At 45.6% G+C, this 24714-nt stretch overlaps 1 protein-coding gene across 2 annotated transcripts in view; it reads left to right on the top strand.

The window, feature by feature from the left end:
• Positions 1-6878: 6878 nt before the first annotated feature.
• Positions 6879-24714, top strand: part of ADAMTS3 (ADAM metallopeptidase with thrombospondin type 1 motif 3) — a 213886-nt gene continuing 196050 nt past the window's right edge. For both annotated transcript variants that reach the window (XM_040967175.1, XM_040967176.1), the window contains exons 1-2: positions 6879-7062; positions 8288-8315. In XM_040967175.1, coding sequence (XP_040823109.1) covers positions 6994-7062; positions 8288-8315 — 97 coding nt within the window. In that variant the 5' untranslated portion in view covers positions 6879-6993. The remainder of the gene's footprint in view (positions 7063-8287; positions 8316-24714) is intronic.

The following is a 24714-nucleotide window of genomic DNA, read 5'->3' as shown; positions in this document are numbered from 1 at the left end:
ACATTTATATAACTTGCTTATGCTATTAATTTGAGTTACTTAAAATCAAGACTAGAGAATCTACAGGATAGTTTTCCGAAATGTATAAAAAGCATTGGAATGCCAATGAAGTAGAGGACTACATGTCCAGTTCATCGATAGCAAAATTTCTCTCTGAAATTCTCATGTTCTTTTGGAAGAACATCTCTTTTCAGTAAATGTTGCATTTGCACTATGTTTACTGAACATTTAGCATTCCAGTTTCTCCAAAATTGTGAGAGCCCCTAAGTACTTGCTTTGTTTAGTATGACAGAAGTTGAATAAAGACTCTAAAGATAAATCCTAGCGTTTTTTCTAAACATGAACAACCTTTTGTAATAGCAGAAACAAAGTAGGAGCAGCAATAATTTCAAGCTTGATTATATCTTTTATCATTCCACTGCCATCTATTCAAATGAAAGCTCAAGATTTATAAATCACAGCTCAGTCTTTGTTTTGATTTTTCTTCCTAAAATGCTAGATTCTAAGTTTGTGGTTTTTTTTCACGGAAAGACAATCTAGGACTGATTGTTGATTTCTTGACTAATTTTTCATTTCTTTGGTGAGTTGTCTTGTTTAGCCCATTTCCATTATGCTAATTATTCCTTAGCTCCAGTCTGGAAAAAGTTAATTGCTACTTTAATGAATGCATAAAATAAGCTGAGAACTATAGAACTGATCTTATTTAAAAGTTGTTTTTATGGAGCAATTGAGATGATTTTAAGTAGCTCAATGTGATGCAAAGATTCACTTTCCCTTAAAATACTTATTGACATGTTATGAAAACTTTGCTAGACATGGAATGAATAATGAGTGCTGGGAAACTAATCATGAAGTATAAACTCTGTGATAGTTGAAATGCACTGCTCTGATGCTCAATATGCCATGTTCCACATGTGGCAGAACTGTGATTTACTGCTTGGTCACTGAATTATATGCCCAGAATATAACTGACTCTGCCTTAAGATAGCATGAGAAGAGTTGAGTTTTTATCCAAATCTTAAATATCTGTAGAAAATGTTAACACAGAACATGCTTTGCTAATTATCAATAACAATTCTGACACGGAGAGATTCTCTTAAACATGTCATTATTTCCGCACAGATGACTATTTCAACTTACTTTGAATGCAAATGTTGAGTACTTGACTGAGTTTCTAGCTTACGCACACCTGAACTCTTCTGCAAGAGAATCACGTTTAGCAATTGTCATTGCTAAATTGGATGGATGTCTCACTCTCAATAAAGCTATGGAGTCCAACCAAACATTGTGAAACCTCTAATTAAAAAAAAAAAGTCACTCAGTAATCCACCAGTCTTTGGAACCAGTATGTGCCTCCTAGTTTTTGGTGGCATTGAGTTGAGACATGTAGCAACTAACTCAGTTGTGATGGTAGCAATTTGGCAGCTCTCAGCGTATTGATATGACTAGTAGATGTCAGTTATGTATTTATTGTTTCTTTGAGGGGTACAGAAGCAGAGAAACAGAGCGTGTCATCTGCAGGTTCAATCCCCAATGTACCACAACTGCTGGGACTGAGCAAGGCTTGTGCTATGAGCTGGAAACTTAATCTAGGTCTCCTGGATTTTTTGAATCATCAGATTAGCCATTATCTATTTATTGGATTCTCTACAATATTGAAAGTGGTAGGCACATCTCCGATTTTGAACTACTGACTCTCTGGAAGGGCACCTGGCCTGAACATTCACTAGTTGTAAATACTAATCTATTTCCTCAAGCCTTCCGCTCTATGAGAGTTGCTTGAGCCTACAGGAGGGAGGTCACAGGTGCCAAGTAACCTGACAGTAGTTTTAAATGGTTTGGGTCACACCACTACAAGGAACATTTGAGAGCATTTTACATTTTAATTACTCCCTTGTTTCTGTTTAAACTTTGGCCCCAGGAAGACTCTGATCTTCCATTAGGATTCAGAGTTTCCAAGCAAAAACGTTTGGAAGGTTTGAAGAAACAGACTATAAAAACAAAGGAAGATAGATAGCAATATCTGTTTCTGGAAGTCGAGTATGAAAAGCTAGAAACATAATTCTTAATCCAAACATTATCAAGGAAAGAAAGTCCATTTATGATCCTAACCACACTGAAGGGTACAATGAATAATCCCAAAACAAAGAAGAAAAATCGAGTAACCTTAGGAATAATTTTCCCTCTAGACTTGTTCCATGGTGGAATTCTTTTTATAAAAACAGGTGATCAAATAAAAAGTCTTGGACACCCAATTTGATCCTTGTATGATAATAGTTTTCCTCTAAAGGAAATGGCTGTAAGAACACTGGCGTGACCACTTGCCAAGGCATGAGCTAGATGATCCACAAGGCTTTTCTGTCTTGAATTTCTTGACCCTGGTATTCATAATTTTCCCTGCTTCCCCCCCCATCACTTAATGCAACTTCTGGAAACTTGTGTGAAAAAGGCCTATGTTGGAAATAGCTTATTAATTGATTGCAGAGGGAATGAAAACTGCCTATAGATATTCTTTTAGCGCCTGCTGTATTCCAGTCTCTATTCCAAGGTGAAAGTTTAGCACCATAACTCCTAACAAACCTAATGCCTTTGTTGAAATATATAGGAGTAATGTATATATAGCATGCTTGATTCTTTAACCCCTCAGTGAAAAAAAAAAAAAAACTTCATTATATAATAAATGAGAGGGTGCAATGTAAGAACCATGACACTCAGGGTGATTTGTGCATTCACTAAGCAAAAAGTAATTTATAGGAGTCTTCAAAAAATTTCATGAGAAACGCATATGATTGGAAACAATTCGTGGCTTTCACATTTTTTTTACACCAAAATAAACTTATCTTTTCATTATTTTCTAGGTGCTTTTAGAAGTACCATCATACTGTTGCTATCAGCTTCATGTTCTCACTTTGCAGATTATGTGGCTATGTTTATGCACAGAGGGCAGAAATGAAGAGTGAAAATGGCCAATAGGCCCATTTCTGTCCTATACAGGTAGCATCAATGTGTGTACTCTAATACTACCTTTTTAAAAAAATATGAAATACAGAATTATAGAGGGTGGTATGTGTGTGGTAGGGGGAGAGACACATTGAGAGATACCGTCCATTCGCGGGTTCACTCCACACACAGCTGCAAAGACCAGGCTTGGGCCAAGTTCAAGGCAGCAGCCTGGAACTCAATCTTGGTTTCCCATTACTTGGTTTCTATTACTTTCCCAGGGCATTGGCAGGAACTGGATCAGAAGTGCAGCAGCTAGGACCTGAACGTTGCTCATATTGGATAGGGGCATCAGCTTAACCTACTACGCACAACATTGCCTCTCTAATATTTATCTTACCAGTTGGAGGCAACAAGAATCCCAGAGCCTGGAATAAAACTTTTCAGTAGGTAGGTTTTGTCTGGATATACTCAGGGTACAGTCCTAGAAGCACTACAACATCCACATGATGCAAATTGTGCTAGCTGTTGGTGATGGCAAGAGAGCCCGTGGAGATCATACACTCAAGAGTTGTGCAGTTTTCAGGAGGTCGTGGACACAGCACCCAGCCACTTAGGACGCAAGTCAAAGTCTGGACTTACACTGTGAACAAAGCTGAGGGCTGAATGTCTCAAACTTGACCATGGGATGTTATAAACTATAAATTTCATGAATATTGACAAGTGGCTGTAATATATTAAAAGTCTGGTAGAGGTAAATGTTTTTCTCTTCCTGAAAACATCAAAAAAATTGCATTTACGAGTGAACTTTATAAAATGTTATTTGAGAGGTAGGGAGACAGAGTCCCCAGCTGCTGGTGTACTGCCCTAATTTCAAGGCTGGCTAGGGCTGGGCTGGGCCTGGCCAAAACCAGGAGCCAAGGATGCAAACTGTATCTCCCACATGGGCGGCAGGGTCCAGTTCACCGAGGCCTCATTGCTGCCTTCCAGGCTCAGAACAGGTGGGAAATTGCAAGCCCGAGATGGCACTGAGGCCTGAACCCCCATTCTGATATGGGTTGGATGCACCTTAGTGGGTGTCCCCTGAAGGGCGAATTCCCTGAAGTGAGAAGTTAAGACTATTTCTAATTTACAAATTTAATACACGATTAATATTGGGTTTCAAAATGTTAAATTATGTGTCAAGATACTTAAGATACTGCATGCCAAAAAAGAAAAATCGCCGAAACAGTTTTCAAAGTACCACTCAGTTAATTTTGCACAATGGAGTTGGTACAAGTTTTAATGTCTAGAAAGTGGCCCTCTCTATGCAAGGTACCTATCCTGAGACCCCCTGGCAAATGTCGGGGGTCTTGGAGAGTGCTGACCCTCATGTTAGCACACTTGCTTTCAGTTTCATCTGAAAACATTCCCATGTAGCCCCTGCTACCTTGGAGAAAATGCTTCTCATACAGTCTACATGTCAGATCCTGTTGCTTTTCACAAATTGTTTTTGCAAGGGCAGTTATTAAGTTGCTTTTTAAGCTGAGAACAGGGGAGCTGAATCTGCACGTGCATTCAATCTTTCCAGTTTGAAATTCATTTTACTTTAACAATTGGATTTGCAACAGCATTTCCCCAAGCGTCCTCCACCAGAGGACAAAGCATTCTAACTGTCACACAAGCATGCCTGAAGCCTCACTAGTCACAATCCATTTGTGAAATTAAGGTCCCTGGGAAGTCAGAAATAAATAAATCCATTTCATCGTTGTTTATTTGAGTTGTTCACAAACTTCACTTGGCTGAGGGATTTTTTTTTTTCTGGTAAAATATTTAACATTCCAGGGAATACTTTGGGAAATGCTGCCGCATACACTGATAGCCATATTAATAACTTATTCGGAGTCGAAGGAATGTAATTACTGTATGCTGGAAATCAACAACGGTCTTACTGGGGGCCATGACTGTGGGGGTTGTGAAATCAGCCGAGTCCATCCTCGCCACTGTTTGGGAAAAAGAAAAGGCGCAGGAAGCATGGCATCCTGATTCGGGTAATTTCTGTGGGACCACCACAGCAAACGCACCTCGGTGAGCATGTCTAAATGGGTTTCAAGCCAGCGCTTGCCTGAACGTCGGAGATAACAGATGTCTGAATGTTGTAAAAATCAACACGCAAGGGGCTACTGGCAAACCCAGGCTTGATGCATTATTTGTTATTACTTGACAATCAGAATTTCACAGCTGAGCTATCTCATAGGGGAGAAACCGAAAACAGATTCACCGACTTTTCAAGGTCAGAAAGCTGCTGAGTGGGCCTAGGAGCCAGTTCTGCTGCACTCTTATTTTTCTCCTTGCTGTGTAAATGGAGACAACTGACATCTCTAGGATGGTTCACGTTATTGTTCTTTAATGAGTAAGAAAACCAAATGTAAAGTTCAGCAAATCATTCTTGGATAGCAAATCAATGACAGGTTACCAAAAACGCTCTAGATTGCAGTAAAAGGAAAAATGTGACACACAGATATTGAGTTCTGGTGTCTAATTGTCATGCCACCTAATAACTAATTAACTTAATGTGAAGCTGTGTTATCCGGTGGGGCCATTCAGTTACCTGATTACCTGTTTGTACATACAACCCTTTCTGGAAATAGCATTTGGAGAAGGCTTAGCAGATGGTTCATCAGCGAACACACAGTCCAAGTTAAAAGCACCATTTTCACCGACTAGGAACCAACAGTGAATCAAATTTATAGAAAAGTCTCCCAAATCACGTTGTGTGTTTGCAAAACCAGCAACTCCTGTTGAGTCCTTGAAGCATCTTACAGGGAAACATTAGTTTCGGTGCTTTTTATTTGCGGCAGGCCGCGTGGGGTGGGGTGGGGGAGGCTGTTTCCAGGTGAAGATGCTCATCTACACGTTTCTCGGACACCCGGGCGGCGGAGCGGGACGGTTCTGGAGTCCCCTTCCTCCCGCGGCGCCCCGGGCCAGGCGCCCGCTTGCAGCCCACCCCTGGGAGTGGCCTGAGCCCCGGAGTGCAGCCAGCTCCCAGGTCGGTGGTGCCGTCTCCGCGCAGGCAGCCCCGGGCCGCCTGGGCAGCCAGCCTCTGATAACTTAATCTCGGTGCCAGCCGGAGACGCGAGGCCTGTGGTGTGCAGGGATCCAACGGAAGCATCCGAAGAGCCCGAGGAGGGGACGCCTTATCGCTCACAACTCCTCTAGACCAAGAGAGCAAAAAAAAAAAAAAAAAAAAAAAACCAGAGCAGAAGCCGCAGCGCCCCCCGACCCCCCGGCCTCCCCGACACGTGGGAGGCGGCGAGCTGCGTCCTCCACGCAGCCCGGGGCCCGGTGGCCGGAGGTGACTCTCCTGCGCTCCGGGCACCCGGGCTCCCTTCTTGTAATGAACTCGACGCGCGTCCCGCCAGCCCGGCCGCCCCTCCCTGCGTCCCCGTCTGGCGGCGGCGGGGGAGGAAGGCGAGGCTCCCGGGGTGCGGGGGGCGCGGGCCGGGTGACGTGGGCGCCGCGGCGGGAGGGGCCGGCCGGGGGGCGCGGGGCCGCCTTATGAGCGGCCGGCGGGGGCGCGGGCGGCCAGCACACGGCGGCGCGTCCGGGAGCAGAGCCGGCCGCCGGCGCCCTCCCGCCTCCGCCGCCGCCGCCCCGCGCTCCTCCCGCCCCCTCTGCGCGTGCGGCCGCGGCGCCCTCGCTCGCTCGCTCGCCTCTCTCTCCCGCTCGGCTCCGGCTCGCCCGCCCGCCGACGCTTCCCAGGGCGCCCCGGCCTTCTCGGCGCTCCCCCTCGGGCACCCGCCTCGCCGGCCGCGGCCCCTGGGCTGTGCCGGTGTGCGCGCCTCGGAGCAGAGGGTCGGGGGGTCGGGCTAGGAGCTCACGTTTCCTTCTCACTCAAGCAAGGCACAGGAGGGCGTTTTGTTTATATTCTGCTCGGGTATTTTTTTTTTTTAAATTTTTTCCACTCCCGTTATTTTATTGTTTTTTTTCTCTTTTGAACTTATTTTTTTGGGGGGAGGAGGGTTGCTCTGGGCATCGCTCTGCCCAGTAGTTGGAAAGGGCACTGGACTCGGGATGGTTCGCCTGTCACTTTGGTTGATAGCAGCCGCTCTGGTAGAGGTTAGGACTTCGACTGATGGACAAGTAAGTGGAAAATAATAACAATACAAAAATCAAACCCAACCTTTCCCCATCCCCAAAGTTCCTCCCCTTTCCCCGCTGGTCTTTTCCCCCTCCTCCACCCTCCCTTGTTATCTTCCCTGCCTGGAAGGGTGTTCTTTTTTGGGGGGAGGGGGTAGGGGTGTCGGGAAAAGTTGAGGGTGGTCGGCTTGTCCCACCTGGGACTAACCTTCTCGGCGGGACGGGGAGCCACCCGCAGCCCCTCCGCATTCTCTGTGCGCGTCTGGACGCATGAATGAAGTTGTGGGCGCCGCGTTCCGGCGTCCCTGGGCTGCGGCGGCTGCAGCGTGAGCCGGGCTCCCGGGGCTGTCTCTGCTCCTGACTCACGGCTTTTTTCGGGCGGCGGGAGGCGGGAGTTGTAGGAAGTCCTGGGGCTGGACAGGGAGCAAGCGATCCGGTCGACACGTGTCCTAGGAGGACCGCGGCGGGGCTGGAGTTTGACAGTTGGGGCGGGGTTGGGGTGGGCGGCCGGGGACGTTTCCTGTCCGGCGTTTTTCTGGGCTGAGGTTTGGAGGAGCTGGCCGCCTCCCATCCCCCGCCAGGGGCACAGCTGCTCCTCCCCCTCCCCCCTTAAAGCCGAGTTGAGTGCCGGCCTGTTCCTTTAGGGCCCTGCCCCCATTAGACCCAAGGTGAAGCCCGAGGGTCTCCTAAGCGCCCTTGGTGGGGGCTGGGACTGGAGAACCGCTGGCTGCAAACCCCATCGGCGCAGGGCCCTGGTGCAGAATCTTTTTTTTTTTTTTGGAGTGAGATTTGCAGCTTCTCCGGTGTGCCTGCCCTGGCCTTAGGGGCACACAGCAGGGGTTTCTCTAGTTGATGGGGGACCTACCACCTGGTGAAGCAGGCTCCTTTCTCCCTGTGCGACTTCACAGCCTTTTTTTCTGGCATCCGGGCTCAGGAGCTCAAAAGAGATCCTGAAGGGTCCGTGTGTAGTTTGAATGGCTTTGTCAGTACTAACTTAAAGTAAAAACTGGCAAACAGCCGTCTTCTCTCAGTAGTTACTGAATTGGCTTCCTTCCCAAGAGCCTTGTCCACACCAAGGTGCCGCCTTCAGACTGCAAACTCCGGCTCCAGCGTCTCCTGATTAGCTAGCGCTAAAGAAGCAGGAGTGGTGGAAACGAGACGCACCGGTGATAAGATGAAACCTAGTAACTGTTTCTTTTTCTTGCCCCCCCCCCCCCTTCCCTTCCAGGCTGGTCCTGAAGAAATGGTGCGCATAGGTAAGCTTCATTCTCACATGTCGCTCTTATCTGAGTTGCAAGTAGAGAACGCAGCAAGCTAAGCGAAACATTATTTCTGACAGTTTTCCCTTTGGTGGGTAAAAAAATAATCCGTAGTCCAGGAACATTTCCACTCCTCACTTCCTCTTCCTGGACAAGGGCTGCGCTTTGCTCAGGTTACACTGCAGTGATGTGAAATCCTCCTGCTGTTGGCCTTCTGGAGCATCAGTTGGTTTGTGCCTTCCTAGGAGCCAGTGGTATGTGCTTGGAGGACAATGAAAGGGCTGCAGGAAGACGCGGAGGAAATCAGCTTGGGCATCCACTGTTGTAGCCTTTGGAGAATCAGATCAGATTTGAGTAAAATGTTACAAAGAGGGCCAGCGGGATACAGAGCTTGGCAAGTTTTCACCTAAACGTTTTCTTGCTTTGATCGTATCTCTGATTCCATTTTCCTGAAAATAATTCTAGTGTGTGAGGTGCTGTTAGCTCTTTTGCAAATAAAACTCGAAGCTTCAGTTCTATGCTAAGGGGACTAATAGTCCCATTTTATGGGTGAGTAGACTGAGATTCAAAAGGGTGTAAGGGAAATGTAACAGAACATTCCAAAGTCCATGGTCTTTTGAGGAGTTAATTGTAATAATGTATTTCTGCTGAGTGTGGAGGCTGAAAGGTAGCAAGACGCCAGGCTCCATTCAGGGTCTCTTATGCACACCTGACTTGGATTACTTGGAAATATAGACATTTTGCTTTTTGGTCACGTGTCAGTTCTGTATTTGCCGGGTGAAATCCTTAAGTCTTTTAGGAGGAAAGTTTTTATTACTGCCGTTATGACGAGTAGCATGTCGTGGGCCATTTGCTAAATGCAAGGCAGAGAACGGGCTCATTGCTTTCTGTGAATGATGGCCCCTTCTGATGCCTACAGCTGTGTAAGGGAGGGATTCCATCGTGCCTCTCTCCTGGAGGGGGGCAAGGGGTGGCTGTATGGCTACTTGCTATAGTAGGAGGTGGAGATTCATGCTTGTGTACTGATGGAAGGGGGCCCTGGGGTAGGGGTGGGGGGCAGAATAAGACCCAGAGGTGGGTACTGATGCTCCTTAACTTACAGTGGCCTTACATCCTGAGAAGCCCAGCCCATTGTGAGTTGAAAATATTACAGGGATGATGTATTTTTAGCTTACCTCGTTTGCTGAGCACCCGGACTTGGCAGTGCAGTAGACTGCAGCATTTGTAGGGGTGAGTGGTTTCCCCTCCTCCTTGGGAGTTGTAGCTGCTGCCACTGCCAGGCGTCGCAAGGGAGAATCGCAGCGTGTATCATGAACCTGGGAAAAGATCAAAACTTGAAATGTGAACCACAGTTTCTGCTGACGGCATATGGCTTTCACACCATCGTGCAGTTGAAAAGCTGTCTGTGCGTCGCGTACCACGCTTGAGCATATGTCACGATGCTTCTTCCCACTCAGTGCTTAACTTTGTGGATCACAAATCCAAGTGTAGACCCGAATGGCAAGATCAGAACCAGAGCAGAAAGGGACTCGGAGCGAAAATGCTGCATCTACAAGGAGAGGTTTGTCGCTTGCAGTCACGAGCATTGGACCAGCAATCTAAATCTTTTTAAAGATTTTGTTTTAAAAAACAACCCCCCAAAAGTGAATAAAGCTGAACTACCTAAGTTTGAGTATTTCACCACCTTTGCAACTATACCTTGAAATGTAAAATGTAGAAAAAAAAATTTTTTTAAATTTCATTCTACCAAAGTAATATTCAAAAAAAGGAATGTATTCCAGTCATCACATTTTGTAACGATTGTTTTTCATTTTACGGTTGTGAAGCTGTAGGGCTTTTCTCCACCGCTAGCCCTCCATCCCTGTTGTCCCCTCTGTTTTACACTGATACAATCCTTCAGCTGTGGTACCAACTCCAGCATCTACCTGTGTTGTGACTTCATAGGTAGAGTCTAGTATCTTGTTTTCAAGGTACCTTTGACAGTTTTCTTGGGGATCTATGTTTAGAGATGCTATGATAGCATCTTCAGATGGAATCTGGATGCTCTTAGTGCGAGGCCTCAGAGCGTCGGTGTAGTCAGTTTGTCAATGCTAATTGCTCTCAAAGTCTTTTATTTTGCAGGGGATAAAAACAGCATAGCTGTGCTTAAATTTGGCAGGAAGGACACGGGTCAGCCCCATGGAAAAAGTAGGACAGGGAGTTAGTGAAAGATGCGTTTGTCACCGCAGTCCTCTTTCATAGGCTTTATTGCTTTACCTTCCTTTTTATTTACTGATTTCAAGTTGATTAAAGAGGCAAAAAGAGTGTAGACTTTGTTTTCTGATGACAGAAGTGTATCCATCACTGGACCTTGGGCTATAATGACCCATGCAGCTCTGAGGGGGAATTCGTGAACATTATGTTTAAGAAAAACTTTCCTGCACTGGTGGACTTGTCAGCCCTGTCCCCATGTGCCACTGGTGGATTTGTCAGCCCTGTCCCCATATACACTAAACCTGGAGGCTTGTTTCGCAATAATTGATTTAAAGGTTGTTTTGTATAGCTGCATAGAGGTGAGAAGACTAGTAAGATTTTTTTTAAAGATTTATTTTTAGTATTTTTTCATTGGAAAGGCGGATATACAGAGAGGAGAGACAGAGAGGAAGATCTTCCGTCTGATGATTCACTCCCCAAGTGAGCACAACGGGCCGATACTATGCTGATCCGAAGCCAGGAACTTCTTCCGGGTCTCCCACGTGGGTGCAGGTTCCCAAAGCCTTGGGCTGTCCTCGACTGCTTTCCCAGGCCACAGGCAGGGAGCTGGAAGGGAAGCGGGGCTGCCTGGATTAGAACCGGCACCCATATGGAATCCCGGGCGTGCAAGGCGAGGACCTTTAACCACTTGCGCCACCGCGCCGGGCCCGACTAGTAAGATTTATAGATTTTATTTTTATTGCTAAAATATTGACCAGAGACAGTTCCATAGTTATGAATGATTTCTGGACAGTTTAATTTCTCAGGAAGGGAAAAACATCCATTAGAGATCAACCCAAATGGTGTGGAAGTTAAGTTCCCAACAGTGCTTTGTGTTGAACCGCAGATACAGGTGGGGTGGTCCGTGTCAGTGCTCGCCTTGCTGCTGCCGTGCAAAGGGAGTGCTCTGTGGCAGTGACACCTGCATTAATACAGGGGTCATAGCTCACATCCTTCCACCCATTTCATGCCGCGTGCCCAGCACTCTGAACTCACAAAAGGTAACCACTCTCCTGATTTCTAATAAGCTAATATTGCCAGAATTTTGTAAATAGAAATAAGGACTTTTTCATTATTTTTAAAAATTTATTTATTTCTATTGGAAAGTTAGATTTACAGAGACAAGGAGAGACCGAAAGAAAGATTTTCTGTCTGCTGGTTCACTCCCCAAGCAGCTGCAATGGCTGCAACAGCCAGAGCTGAGCCGATCAGAAACCAGGAGCCTTTTTCCAGGTCTTCATATGGTATAAGGTCTCAAGGCTTTGAGCCATCCTCTGTCGCTTTCCCAGACCACAAGCAGGGAGCTGGGTGGGAAGTGGGGCCGCTAAGACACGAACCAGCATCCTTATGGGACCCCTGCAGTGGCGAGGGGAAGATTTAGTCATTAGGTAATTACACCAGGTCTGTTAGACTCCCTTTATGTGTATCACTCTTTCTCTGTGTGTCATGGGGAACACATTTGAAGGTAACATGATATACTACAGCCTTTAAAAAAAATTCCTTATGGGAGAAGTCAATTTCTTATGGGGCAGGAGAGAATGTACAATTATCCATCATCTATGTGGTGTCTCCCATGGGATATTTGCTGCTTTCTTTCTCTTTTTATCCAGTGGGAAAATACCTTCATGGTTTGTGGACCATTATGATTCACCCTAGAGAAAATGGGCAAATAGGTTTTGAATCCTGACCTACCTCTGTGCCTGTTAACTTTCTACCAACCCGTCTTCCTGCCTATACATATATTTATCCATGTTTGGATGTGTTTGTAAATGTATGTTTCCTGAGAGCATTCGTATATTTCTGGGGTATTATCAGGCAATTCTTTCATTTCTAGCACAGAATACGGCCCAAGTGGGATGCCAGGGGGGATTGTGGGCAGCTGGCTGGCTAGCCTAGTTGAGGAGGCAAACTGGCTCTACAGCACTATATGTAGTGTAAGACATAATCTGAGCCCTATAGCAATTGGAAATTTGTACCAGGTAAGATTTGACTCAGTACATAAATTGTCCAATGTTGTGACCTTAATAAGTCAAGTTTCCTACAATTTTTTGGTGCTTATTTAGTAAACATGTTTTTTTATTTTTTTAACTTTAAAGTTTCATTTATTTGCTTGCTTATTTATTTGAAAAGTGACCGCAAGAAAGAAAACATACACAGAGAACTTCCTTCTGCTTGTACACGTCCTAAATGCCTCTAGTAGCTGTGATTGAGGCAGGCAGGAGCCAGAAACTCCATTTGGATTTTCCGTGTGCATAGCATGAATGCAGGGGCTGGAACCTTGCCTACTGCCTTTCCAGGTGTGCACCAGGAGGAAGACAGCTGGGAAGACAGGCCTTGATTGCAGCCACCCAGATGTGGGATATGGGCCTCATTATTGGCAGCTTGAGCTACTGTACTGCCATGCCCATCCCAGTAGATATGTTCTCATGTTCATACACTTGAATAAAAATGATTGAAATCCTGAATCATAAGAGCTTGTTTTCCTTCCCTCACATGTAGAAGCACCTGTTTTTCGCATGTAAATTCCATTCTCTAAAGTTTAAGCCGTTGTGTCCACTAGAGGACCTATTAATATTTGTGATGTCTTTTCCGTCATGTGGTGAGAACACAGACTATAGACTGTGTGGTTTAACATCCTGACCTTAATAGTTTGTCTGACCTTGATGAACAGAGTGTGTAACTCATAGGCATAATGTTACTACCGCAGTCAGACTGTGTTGATGCTTACGCGAGGATTCAGAAAATGCTGCGCCTTGGTAAGCAAGCTAGAATGTTAGCTATTATTCTGTTTGCTAAACTCGTGCTGTATTTCAAAAATACTCTTATCCAAACAGAGGTACTTCATTCTAATGCAGTTTTTTAGATAGGCATGGTGTCATATCTGCTCCCCTAATCTACTGTGCCTTGGACTTGTGAACTATGCAGCCCCTCACCTCACCATGTGGCAGTTCTTGGAGAGTTCTGTTTTCAAGTGTTCTCTCCATGTTGATACTCTGGTAGAGTTTTGCTTGATTATTTGCAGTGTAACAGTTGGAGGTGGGTAGGTAGATAAGGAGGGGTGTAAAACAGTTTTATATTTTGTATATACCAAGCACATGTTTTTTTCATGTCATTTCATCTTATTTGTTGTGATTCTCTCCAATTCATTGAAAGGAAATGCCTCCATTCGTCAAACGTTTCAGATTCAGACAGTGGGCACTCAGTTCACTCAGGTTAAAGAAAAAAAGTTCATAAGGGAATCAAAGTTGGGTGTCGCTGGACCTCGAGTTCCAGTGATGTCAGGACTGTGTCCATCCTTGACTCTCTCCCTCTTCGTCCTGGTTCCTTTCCCCTTTTTCTCTTGGGTTGGCTGTGCTTCTCGGGGTGTGACTGGTGGCCTCTCCAGGTTATGGCAAAAAATGTTGCCAGCATTTCTAGGCTATCTGTTTGTTTTTCACTCCTGCTAAGTCTGAACACCTCCTCTTTGACAGAAGGGCTTTCATTGGCTAGTTGGCTTGAGTCATAACTGTTATCCTGGAACCATTCACTGCCATCAGGGGAGCCAATGTTCTCATTGGCCTGGACTCAGAAATTTTACCCCTGATTTACAGGGACTAAAAGTAGAGTGGGCGTGGCTAACCTTGGAGGAAAACAAGGGGAGGATGAACATGTCACAGTGTACATTGGTACCACAAATGAGAGGATTGGGAAAGGTTGGCAGTTCCAGGCAGGGGTGCCCATGTGTGAGGATGTGGAACCTGTGACCATGGAATGGTGTGTGGGAAAGGGGCAGCAGGTTTGTAAGTGGAATTAAAGTTCTGTTCAAATGAGCTGAAAGTGTAGAGTTGCTCCTAGATTGTCTAAGAGGAATCCAAAGGGGGAGTAAGCTGGAGAGCTGAAGGTGACGTTGGAAGGACTGGGTCTGGTGCCCTGGCTTTGGAAATGCAAGAAGGGAACAGTAAGACGGCGCTGCTGACATCTAGAAGCTGAAAGGCAAGAGCAGAGAGTATTTCAGAGCTTGTTTCAGAAGGAAGCCCTACCAGCACTTTGACTTGTGTCCTGTATGACCTGTTTCAGATGTTTGACCTCCAGAATATGGGATAATTTGTGAGTTTTTAATAAAGTTTTATTCATTTGAAAGGTATAGTTACAGAGCAACACACACACACACACACAGATCTTCCATCTGTTGGTTCATTTTGCAAGGCTTAATCAGGCAGCAATGGAGCCAGGAACTTCTGGTCTCCCACATGGGTGCTAGAAACCAAACTCTCGGACCATCCTCTGCTGCCTTCCTAAACACGTTGGCTGGGAGCTGGATGTGAAGTGTGGCACTCAGGACTTGAACAGGTGCCCATTTGTGATGCCCTTCTTCTCATGTCAGACTATGAGCCAGACTGTTTTATATTTGGAAAGTATAATTATTGTAAGTTTCAGTGAAGAATTTTTTAAAAATGCATTATATATTTGTTATATATCTTCTTTTCCTTCGTCTTTGCCCCTGAGAACAAATGCTGATTTTTATGGCTTTAAATTCTAGACTCAATTTTAAATGAGATCTGTATCAAAAGAATTCTAAGAGGTATGAGAAATAATAATTTGTAGAAGATAAAACACAGCTCTTAAGTCCAGAACTGCTTGTTACTTATTTTTAAGGAACTTTTTTTTTAAAGATTTATTTATTTTTATTGGGAAGGCAGATATACAGAGAGGAAGAGCGAAAGAGAGGATGATTTCTGTCCACTGATTTACCTCCAAAGCAGCCATTTCTGGAGCTGCGCTGATCTGAAGCCAGGAGCCCAGAGCCTCTTCTGTGTCTCCCATGCAAGTGCAGGGTCCTAAGGCTTTGGGCTGTCCTCCACTGCTTTCCCAGGTCACTTGCAGAAAGCTGGATGGGAAGTGGGGCCACCAGAGTTAGAACTAGTGCCTATATGGGATCCCGGGTGTTCAAGGCAAGGACGTTAGCCACTAGGCTACTGTTCAGGGCCCAGGCATTTTTATTTTATTTATTTGAAGGAAAGAGCAACAGACTGGGGGCTGGGGAGATGGGAGAGCTGTTTTAAATCTGTTAGTTTAATCCCCAAATGCCCAGTAACCACACTGCTTGGGACTATGCCATGCTGAAACCATGAGCCTAGAACTCCATCTTGGTCTGTAACCTAACTAGTAGTTACCCAGACACTTGGGTCACGGTCCACTGCTTTTCCAGGTACAGCAGCACAGAGCTGCACTGGAAGCAGAACTCGCAGGGCTCAAACTGGAGCTTTGAGTTTAGGATGTGTGGTTGCAAGTGTTGACTTAACTCCTTGCACCAGAGTGCCAGTCCTGGCAGTGCTTGTTTCAGAAAGTAAGATTGGATGTTAAGATTCTGACGATTGAGCTTCACTTACATTTTTAAAATTTGTTATCCTGCTGCTATTTGATTATTGTAAGACTTGGAAGACAAGACTCTTGGGTACTTTTCTTGAAAACATGCTGTTTCTTTTCTTGAAAAATATCTTCTTACCTGATTTCATGTTCTGGGACACTAAAGAATGTGCAGTTTTTTTTTTTTTCCTAAATGACTTTCTTCAGCATTAAGATTGTGCAATTGCAACCAGTATTTATTAAAAGGACCGATTTGAGAATTGAGAAGAATTTTTAACTTCATAGCTCTTTGTTCCTTTTTAATTATGGGTTTTTGAAATCACAGTATGTTGCTTTTCCAAAAGCTTCGTGAAAATGGGCTTATAGTCACACACACGCACACACACACACACACACTCACCAGAAAGTCACTTCCTTGCGATAAGAGCCTAAAGGGGATGAAGTGAAGGGAAAAAGGGCTTGTCTGGATTCAGAATTGTAGCACATCACAATTAATTTTTAATTGCTTTTGAGAGAAGATGTGTTCCTTTCCTGGTAAGTGTTTACAGCCTTGCTAAACCCTTTGGCATTTGGTGTCGTCTTTCATGTCCACTCTTCCCCTAGCTACAGCTTTCCTGGAGCAGCTGGCTCCTGTCATCTCGGATGAAAGTCATTCTCTTACTCTCAGCTCGGGATTTGGAAATATTATTGTTGGAGCTGCTGCTTTAGCTGATTTTGGAAATGCTACTTTGATTTCTTTCTTGAGACCAGATGCTTGCATCCTGAGAATTTACACCTGCTAAAGGAGATTGCCTGTGTGGACTACCTTTTGGTAGTGAGCTAATAGCTAAGGCACGGCAAGGGACCCATCTTCTAGGTTGTGTCATGGAACATGGATTCTTAAAGTCATCCTGGTAGGTGAAACCCGCTATGTTTATGAAACTGAAGGTCCCGTTTAATCCCAGCCTGGGGTGGGAGTGTAGGGAGAGAGGGCTGAGGGGCGGTAGGACTACCAAGGATTCCAAAGCCTACTTGCCTAGCTCTAGTTACAGATGATGATCACATCAGCTCGTTTTTCATTTACTGATTACATTTACTTGGTTACAAAGGCCAAGTTTTTTGTATAGCTCACTTCCCTGGCTCTCTATCATTAGCTGTGTCTTAGAGGTGACTTATCTTTCTTTTCTTGTTTTTAAATTTTAGTTTTGATTATTTTTGCATAGTTGATTAGGGTGTAAAGGGTCAAAGGCTAGGGAAAAGTGGGTGAGACCATTGTTTCTACATTTTTTTTCCCTTGTTGTATGTTGGGGAGTGGGAGGCGTAAGGGGAAAAGCCACAACCAGCCTCCCAAACACCTTTGCACCCTAGAATCGGGTACATTCACTTGATGCCATCCCAGAGTTTTTGATGTGGGGCATGATCCGAGGGTCCCACCCAAGTGGTTTTTGACAGTTCAACAGTTCTGAATTACTATCATTTTTACCACTCCAAGCATGATGAAAATCCCTCCAGAATCCACTGGCTGACCTAGTCCAACTTAGACTCTCCGTTTGCCCAGATATTAACTGCCAACACTTGGCTGGGATAGTTGATCATTTTGTCTGTCCTTCATCTTCTGCTGTAGGCTCCAATGGACTGCCATATCCTCCATGTGCAACTAGTTTTGCTATCCACTGTTCTAAGAAACTGAAGAGGCCCAGCTCTGATATGCCATATTCAGACCATAGAACCTACAATTCTCTCCATGGTTAGAGTTGTGAGTTCAGCAGTTCAATTGGAGGAATCCCCAAAGAAATTTCATCTGAGGTGATCCCAGACCTGATTGTTGTGTGTGCTTGCCAATACAGGCTCTGGCACAGTCAATCATCCAAATCAGCTTATGCACACACTGGTGGTTTCAGTTGCTGAGTCGGTTCTGTATCCAGCCCTGTCTTCTATGCAAACCAATGGGCGTTGCAGCCTAGCCCAACACTGCTGACGACACACTTGGCCTTTATATAAACCAACAGGAGCTGCAGCCTAGTTGGAGTGATCCCAAGTAACCTCCACCAGGCCTGCCCCCTACCCTGGTTCCTGTGCTTACCTGTTATGTAGAGCAGACTGGTTCAGTCTGTCCAGCATCCCCTTCAGCTCTCATACATGTCAATGGGCATTGAAGCCTAGCTCAACCAAACCAGTCCCACTATCTATTCCACACTGGTGCTGGCAGGTGCCAGTCTGTTTAGCTGTGCTTGCCCCAGTGCTGGTTCTTATGCTCACCAGACAGAATGACTGTTTCCATAACCGGCCTACTCCCACTCCTGGATCTTGAATTCTCCAGGTAGTTCTGCAGTTTAGCTTGACAATTTGCCCCTCATGCCAGCATTTTCCAGCTGCTGCTGCAGCAAAGCCCAACCAACCCACACCTACTGTGGCTTATGCATGCACCACTAGATACTGTCAACCCAGCCTGGCTTTATCCCAATGCAGATTACATGCAGCCCAGCAGGTGCTGCAGCCCTGTCCAGCCTGCTTTGCCCCCAGTCTCAGCTCTGAAGCTCACCAGTGGGAGTAGAGGCCCAGCAGGGGAGACCCCCTCATAGCCCTGTCTGGTTCATCTCCCACCCTTGAAGCTCTCATTCATGTGTGCTGGTTGGGCACTGCAGCCCAGTCTGGCATGGCCTTCCTCACCTTGGCATTTGCCAGTGAGTGCTATATCCTGTCCCGCTATGGCCTTACCCAGTTCCAGCTCACGCTGGTGGGGGCTGCAGCCTAGCCCAGCCCAGCCAGTCCCAGCCCTGGTCCTAATGTAAACCCACTGGTATTGTGGCCCAACCTGGCATGAACCACACACTTTTCTGGTTCTTGGATCTGCCATCCAGGTGATATGAATTGGCCCAGTCTGGCTCTCCCCAGACATGAGCCAAAAGTATGCTGGTGGGTACTGTAACTTGCCTGGTCTGGGCTGCTCCCTGTTGTGGCTCTTACACTCAGCTGCAGGGACCGTGTCATGGTAGAGGAGTTCCCCAAGCTCCTCTATCAGAACCTCTCCCAATGCCAGATTGATGGGTCCATGTCCCAGCCCTACTCAGTCCACCTCCTGTCCTAGCAGAAACAGTAGCCTTTCCTGACTGGTCATCATCCAATCCTGTTCTTACTGTTGGGTGCTACAGCCCAGCCAAGCCTAGCCCACACTCAGTTAGCTCATGCATGGCTCAGCAGGGGCAAAGACTTAGCAGAGCCGATCCTTTACCCACCCTGGTTCTCATGAGCACCAGTGGATACTGGAGCCAAGCTCAGTCTGGTGCACCCCCAGACCCAGTTTATGCTTTTCCGAGGGATACTGCAGTCATGTCCAGACCAGATTGCAGCCCCCACTTTGGCCTTCGTGCTCACCAGTAGGCAATCATACCACAATTAGGTTACCCACTTAGCTCCCCAACCAGAACTGTTCCAGCCACAGATCTCGTGTGTGCCAGGGGTGGATCTCACCCAGCTTGGCTTAACTCCTCACCTGTCTTGGCCTTTGCCTTCAGATGCTATAGCCTGACCTGACCCAGCCAGCACACAGTCCCAACACTTACCTGGCAGGTGCTGCAACCTGGTACTGCTGTCTATTTCCATCCCTGGCTCATGCAAACCAGTAGGTGTGTTAGCCTAGCCCAGCATGATCTCCACTCCACTCTGGCTTCTATACTAGCCAGTGGGCTCAGGTTTGCTTGGCCTTGCCTGATCTGCCCCCTTCCAAAACCACCCAACACATTAGCCAACAGGTGGAGCTACCTTGCCGGACTCCCCAAACCCAGGTCTGGACCATGTGCTCACCAGCAGGAGTTATGACCCATTAGGGTAGTTTCTTAAGTTTTCCCACCAGGCCCTCTCCAAGACCCAGATATTACACATGCCAGTGGGTGCTAGGCCTTTATCCAGCATAGTCTGCCCCCTCTATCCTGGCCTTTGCATGTGCTGGTGGATGTTGTGGCCAAGCCCACCACACATACTGTTTTAGGGTACACATGTAGGTGCAGCAGCCTAGACTTGCCAAGTCTGTTCCCAGCCATAGTACCCATGAGTGTTGGTGGGTTCCATGGTCATGCCTAACTCAGCCCATCACCACCCCAGCTTTTAAGCTAACCAGTGGAACTTGTGATTCCAGAGGGTTAGACCCACATTTCCCCCACAGAATCTACCCCTAGACCTGGTTCTCTTACATGCTGGTTAGTGTCATGGCCCAGCCTAATGTGATCCATCCCCTTTTCTGACACTCACTGTCGAGTACTGGGATCTAGCCCTGCCATATAGAACCCCAGGCTTAGCTTTTGTGTGGGCTGGTGTGAGTGGTCAGCAGTGCTCCATGCTTACAAACCCAGCTCGGGTCTCTCAGGGAGTTGGTGTATTGATCTGACCCACAGAGGGCTTACAACCTCTCCCCTCCAAACCACCAGGTCTCGGTCCTCTCGCTTACTCGCAAGTAGAGTGGCCTTGTCATTGGAAATTCCTCAGGAGTTACTCCTCACCTACAACCTATTCCCACGGTGGTCCTCCCCATATCCCCTTGCTCCTTTCCCTAATCAGTTCACAATCCTTGTGCCCAGGAGTGTGTGGATTCTCCATCCCAGCCTTTGGAAGCCCAGGGTGTGATGGTGCTGGTCCATAGCTCTGCCTGCCCACCAGAGTCCCAAGCTCCTGGTATGTGTACTGGCCTGGCGCCTTACCCCTCCACACACCCAAGATCCAGACCCACTGATGTTGTCCAGGCCTGGTCCACCAGCACTCCAGGACAGCATGCTGACTTGGGACTGTCCCCTCCCCTGTCCTTACCTCACTAAGAGGTTCACTCCACCTACCTAAACGTGAGCTGCCAGGTCCCCACATGCTACACCGCCACTATCCCCTAGCCATTTGCTCATCCTTGGGCCCCTCAGCTGGTTCCACGTGGGAATGGTGCCAGTTACCCAGAGGTAACTTTTCTTTAGCCTTAAATTTCACTGATGTGCTTGCAAGGTGCCAAAAAATTTCATCAGCCTAGAGCTACAATTCATTGTCATCTGACTCCAGACCTACTCATGTTCAGCCACCATACCCAACTCCCTTGCGTGGGAAGTATAACCGCATTGCAGGAGTCACAGGTATTGTAATGTTTCAAGTGCCTAGGGTAGTGTTGGTGTTCGACTGCTCCCGAAGTGCTGTGGTACTGGGGTCTTTTGCACAGTCACTGGAAAACCTGGCAGAGCTGACCACACTACTGAAGACTCGATCTGTTACAATTCTGTTGTGTGATCTTCATTTGTTGGGGTCGTCTAGCTTCCTCTAGGAGATTCGTGTGTATTTTTACAAAGTCAAGGTACTGGTTCTGTGTGGATGAACGTGTAAATGGATGAAGATGACTAGATCCTGGGCACCAGCCATGTGGGTCTTGACCGGCTCTCTGTCTCCCTCCTCCCCTAAGACTGCCTGTCATGGGGTTCTACTGCTAGAGAGCCTGTGTTCTCGTTTATGTTTTCTTTCTCATCTTCTTTATTTCTTACCAGAGGTAAGAGGTAAAGACACTATAGCTCTGCTCCAAATCTGTGGAAGGGCAAGACACCGTTCCGTGGTGCCGTACGGGAGACGCTGTTCTTAGGTGTGTACTGAATGATGTGATATCCATGCAGGTTCTATACTGTAATGTTAACTACCACAGGTAAGAGAAAGCACGTGCTGTTTGTCCTGTTGGTGCGGTTTGCTTCAGTTTGTATACCATTCTCCAGTTGCATCCATTTTGTGGTAGATTTCAGCACCTCATTCTTTCTTGTGATGAGTAACATTCCATCATGTATACACCACATTCAGATACCCTATATTTTTTTTATCCTGTTATCAGCTGATGGACAACTAAGATTCTTTGTCTTAGTTACTGTGAGTTGAGGTGCTATAAACATGGGCATACAGATAACGCATTCATATACTGTTTTCATTTCTTTTGCTATAAATTCCTCAGCGTCATGTATTGAAGACTCTGTCTTTTATCCAGGAAGTGATCTTATCCAGTTTCTCAGAGATTAGTTGATGGTAAATGTGTGGGTTCATTTTTGGAGATTTTAGTCTCCATTGTTCTATATGTCTATTTTTTTTGGTGTCAGTATAAGGGTGTTATTTTTGGTGTCAGTATAAGGGTGTTTTGGTTATGACAGCCCTGTAGTATGTCTTAAAATCTGGTACTATAGTACCACCAACTTCATTTGTATTGTTTAAAATTGTTTTGGACATTTAGGATTTTTGGTGGTTTTTTGTGAATTGTAGGATTGTTTTTTTCTGCTTTTGTGAAGAATATCCCTGGAATTTTAATTGAGATTGCATTGAATCTGTAAATTTGGATAATATTGACAATTTGGTAATATTGATTTTACCGATCCAAGAACATGGAAAATTTTTTCATTTTTTTGTCTTCGACTTGATGTTTTGTAATTTTCATTGTCAGAGTGTTTCACATCTTTGCTTACATTTGTCCCAAGGTAGTTGATTTGTTTTGCAGGTATTATGAACATACTGTTGGTGTGTAAGAATACTATTGATTTCTTTTCAAGACTTGTTTGGGCCCAGTGTGGTAGCCTAGCAGTTAAAGTTCTCATCTTGCATTCTTGATATCCCATACGGGTGCCGGTAATAATCCTGGTGGCCCCTCTTCCCATCCAACTCCATGCTTGAGGCCTGGGAAAGCAGTGGAGGACAGCCCAAAGCCTTGGGATCCTGTACCTGTGTGGGAGACCCAGAGGAGGCCCCTGGCTCCTGGCTTCAGATTGGCTTATCTCCAGCCATTGCAACCATTTGGGGAGTGAATCAATCGATGGAAGTTCTCTCTCTCTCTCTCTCTCTCTCTCCTTCTCTCTGTATATCTGACTTTGCAATAAAAATAAAATAAAATAAAATCTCAAAAATAAGACTTTTCTTTACTTGGGAAGCGGAGTTCCTGGGAGAGAGAGGGAGAGTGCACAAGAGACAGATGGGTGGGTTGCTTTGGCATCTGCTGGCTCACTCGCTGCATGGCTGCAGCAGAGCTGGACCAGGCCAAGAGCGGATAGCCGCTTCTTGATCTCACATGAGAGGGCAGCGGCCCACGCACTGAGGTTGTTCTCTGTTGCTTTCCCAGGCACATTAGCAGGGAACTGGGTTGGAAGTGGAACAGCTGAGCCTTGAACCAGCGCCCATATAGGGTGCCAGTGTCACAGCTGGCAGCTTTACCCGCTATGCCATGTTGCTGGTCTCAGAATGCTGTTGAATTTTCTGTGTTGCTTTATTTTATTCTTCAACTTTGGTAAATTCTCTCATGAGGTTAGTGGTCTCTTAGTGGAGTTTTTTGGTTCCCTTATTAAAAGATCATGTCATCAACACACAGGTGTAGCTTGACTTCTTTCTTCTCATTGGTATTCATTTGATTTCTTGCCTATGTCTCTGTAAAAAAAAGCCTTTTAAATATAGTTTGAATATTTCTTATCTGAAATGTTTGGGTCCGGAAGTACATTTGAAGACTGGTTTTGGAATGTTTGCATGTACTTGATGAGTCATCTTGGGAATGAATTCCAAGTGTAATCATAACTATTATTAATATGTCCTTTATATCTAATATACATAGGGTGAAGGTCATTTTACAGTGCTTGAAATTTACCTTCATTTTGATTGGAATTGTTGCAGTAAGTCAGGTATAAACTTTTCTAGTAGTGGTGTCATGATGGTGCTCCAAAAGTTTAAAATTTTGGAATATCTGAATTTGGGTCTTCAAATTAGGGTTGCTCAGCCTATGCATAGTGACACAGAGCTTTGTTTTCTAAAGTCCAGTGAATTTATGTGTCTACTGTATGTGCTCATATAGAACTATATGTATTGTACCATGTATGTACACATATATAAGAATGTGGTTCTTTTACATAGCATACAGAAGAAGGCTTTACATGAACATCCAGAATGAGGAATTTAGATAAGAAATAATCTCTGACAAGACATTCTTTTGAGTAATGATCAACCTGGTAGTGGAGGTGTGGCAGCGTATTTTTGTAGATCAATTCAAGGTTCTGAAGAAGTCCTGAATGAAATCATAATCTGTTGCCTTCCTGTGTTCTGAAAATGTGAAGAAACATAGAAACATAGAAAACATAGAAAGCAAACATAAAAAGTTGTATGTAAAATTAAAAGATCTTCCACCAAGGAGGTTAACGTGGAGCTTGAAGCTCTCACATAGGCAAATGATTCCTGTGATTGTAATTGTAGTATGGGCCAGACCCCCAGGGTCAGTTCAGGGCTGTCTCTGGGGAAAAGGATGAGGACATGTATGTGGAGACTTTAAAAATTGTATGAAAAATCAGATTAAAAGATAACTTTATGTTGGTGCAAAACATGTTGGAATCCATTATGCGTATGAGGGAGCTTCAACATGTCCATGGGCAGTGGTATTATGGAGCAAGTGTATGGATACTGACACTTTTGTACACCCGATAAATCATGTGAACCCCCCTTCTCCATGAACTTTCTGAAGTCCCCAAGTGCTCGGTGTCTGGCTCATTCCCAGGAAGAAGGATGAAGAAGCGAGTTGCTGAGCTTTGCAAATCTCATGCCTTCCAGACTTCCCAGCCACATAAATCACACTTGGCTGATGAGTGGTGAGTTAGGAGCAGACAGAGGTGTCTGCTGAGAAAATGCATCCCTGTAGAGTAGGTCTGAGTTAGACACGCCCCATGTTGAACCAAAGAAAACAGGATTCTTTCAGTGGAGATGCCCGGATGGTGTGAAAGGCAAGGATGGGATAGTTTTTTCAAGCTCGTCTTGGGTTTTGACCTGTGTAATTCTAGTTCTGTGAACACTCATGGGGATTGTAGAGTAGTGGATA

The sequence above is a fragment of the Ochotona curzoniae genome, unplaced genomic scaffold, assembly GCF_017591425.1.
Source record: "Ochotona curzoniae isolate NIBS_2020 unplaced genomic scaffold, NIBS_Ocur_1.0 scaffold_4506, whole genome shotgun sequence".
Taxonomy (NCBI): domain Eukaryota; kingdom Metazoa; phylum Chordata; class Mammalia; order Lagomorpha; family Ochotonidae; genus Ochotona; species Ochotona curzoniae.
Note: the sequence above shows the minus strand (reverse complement) of the source record. Positions and strands in the feature narration are given on the sequence as shown.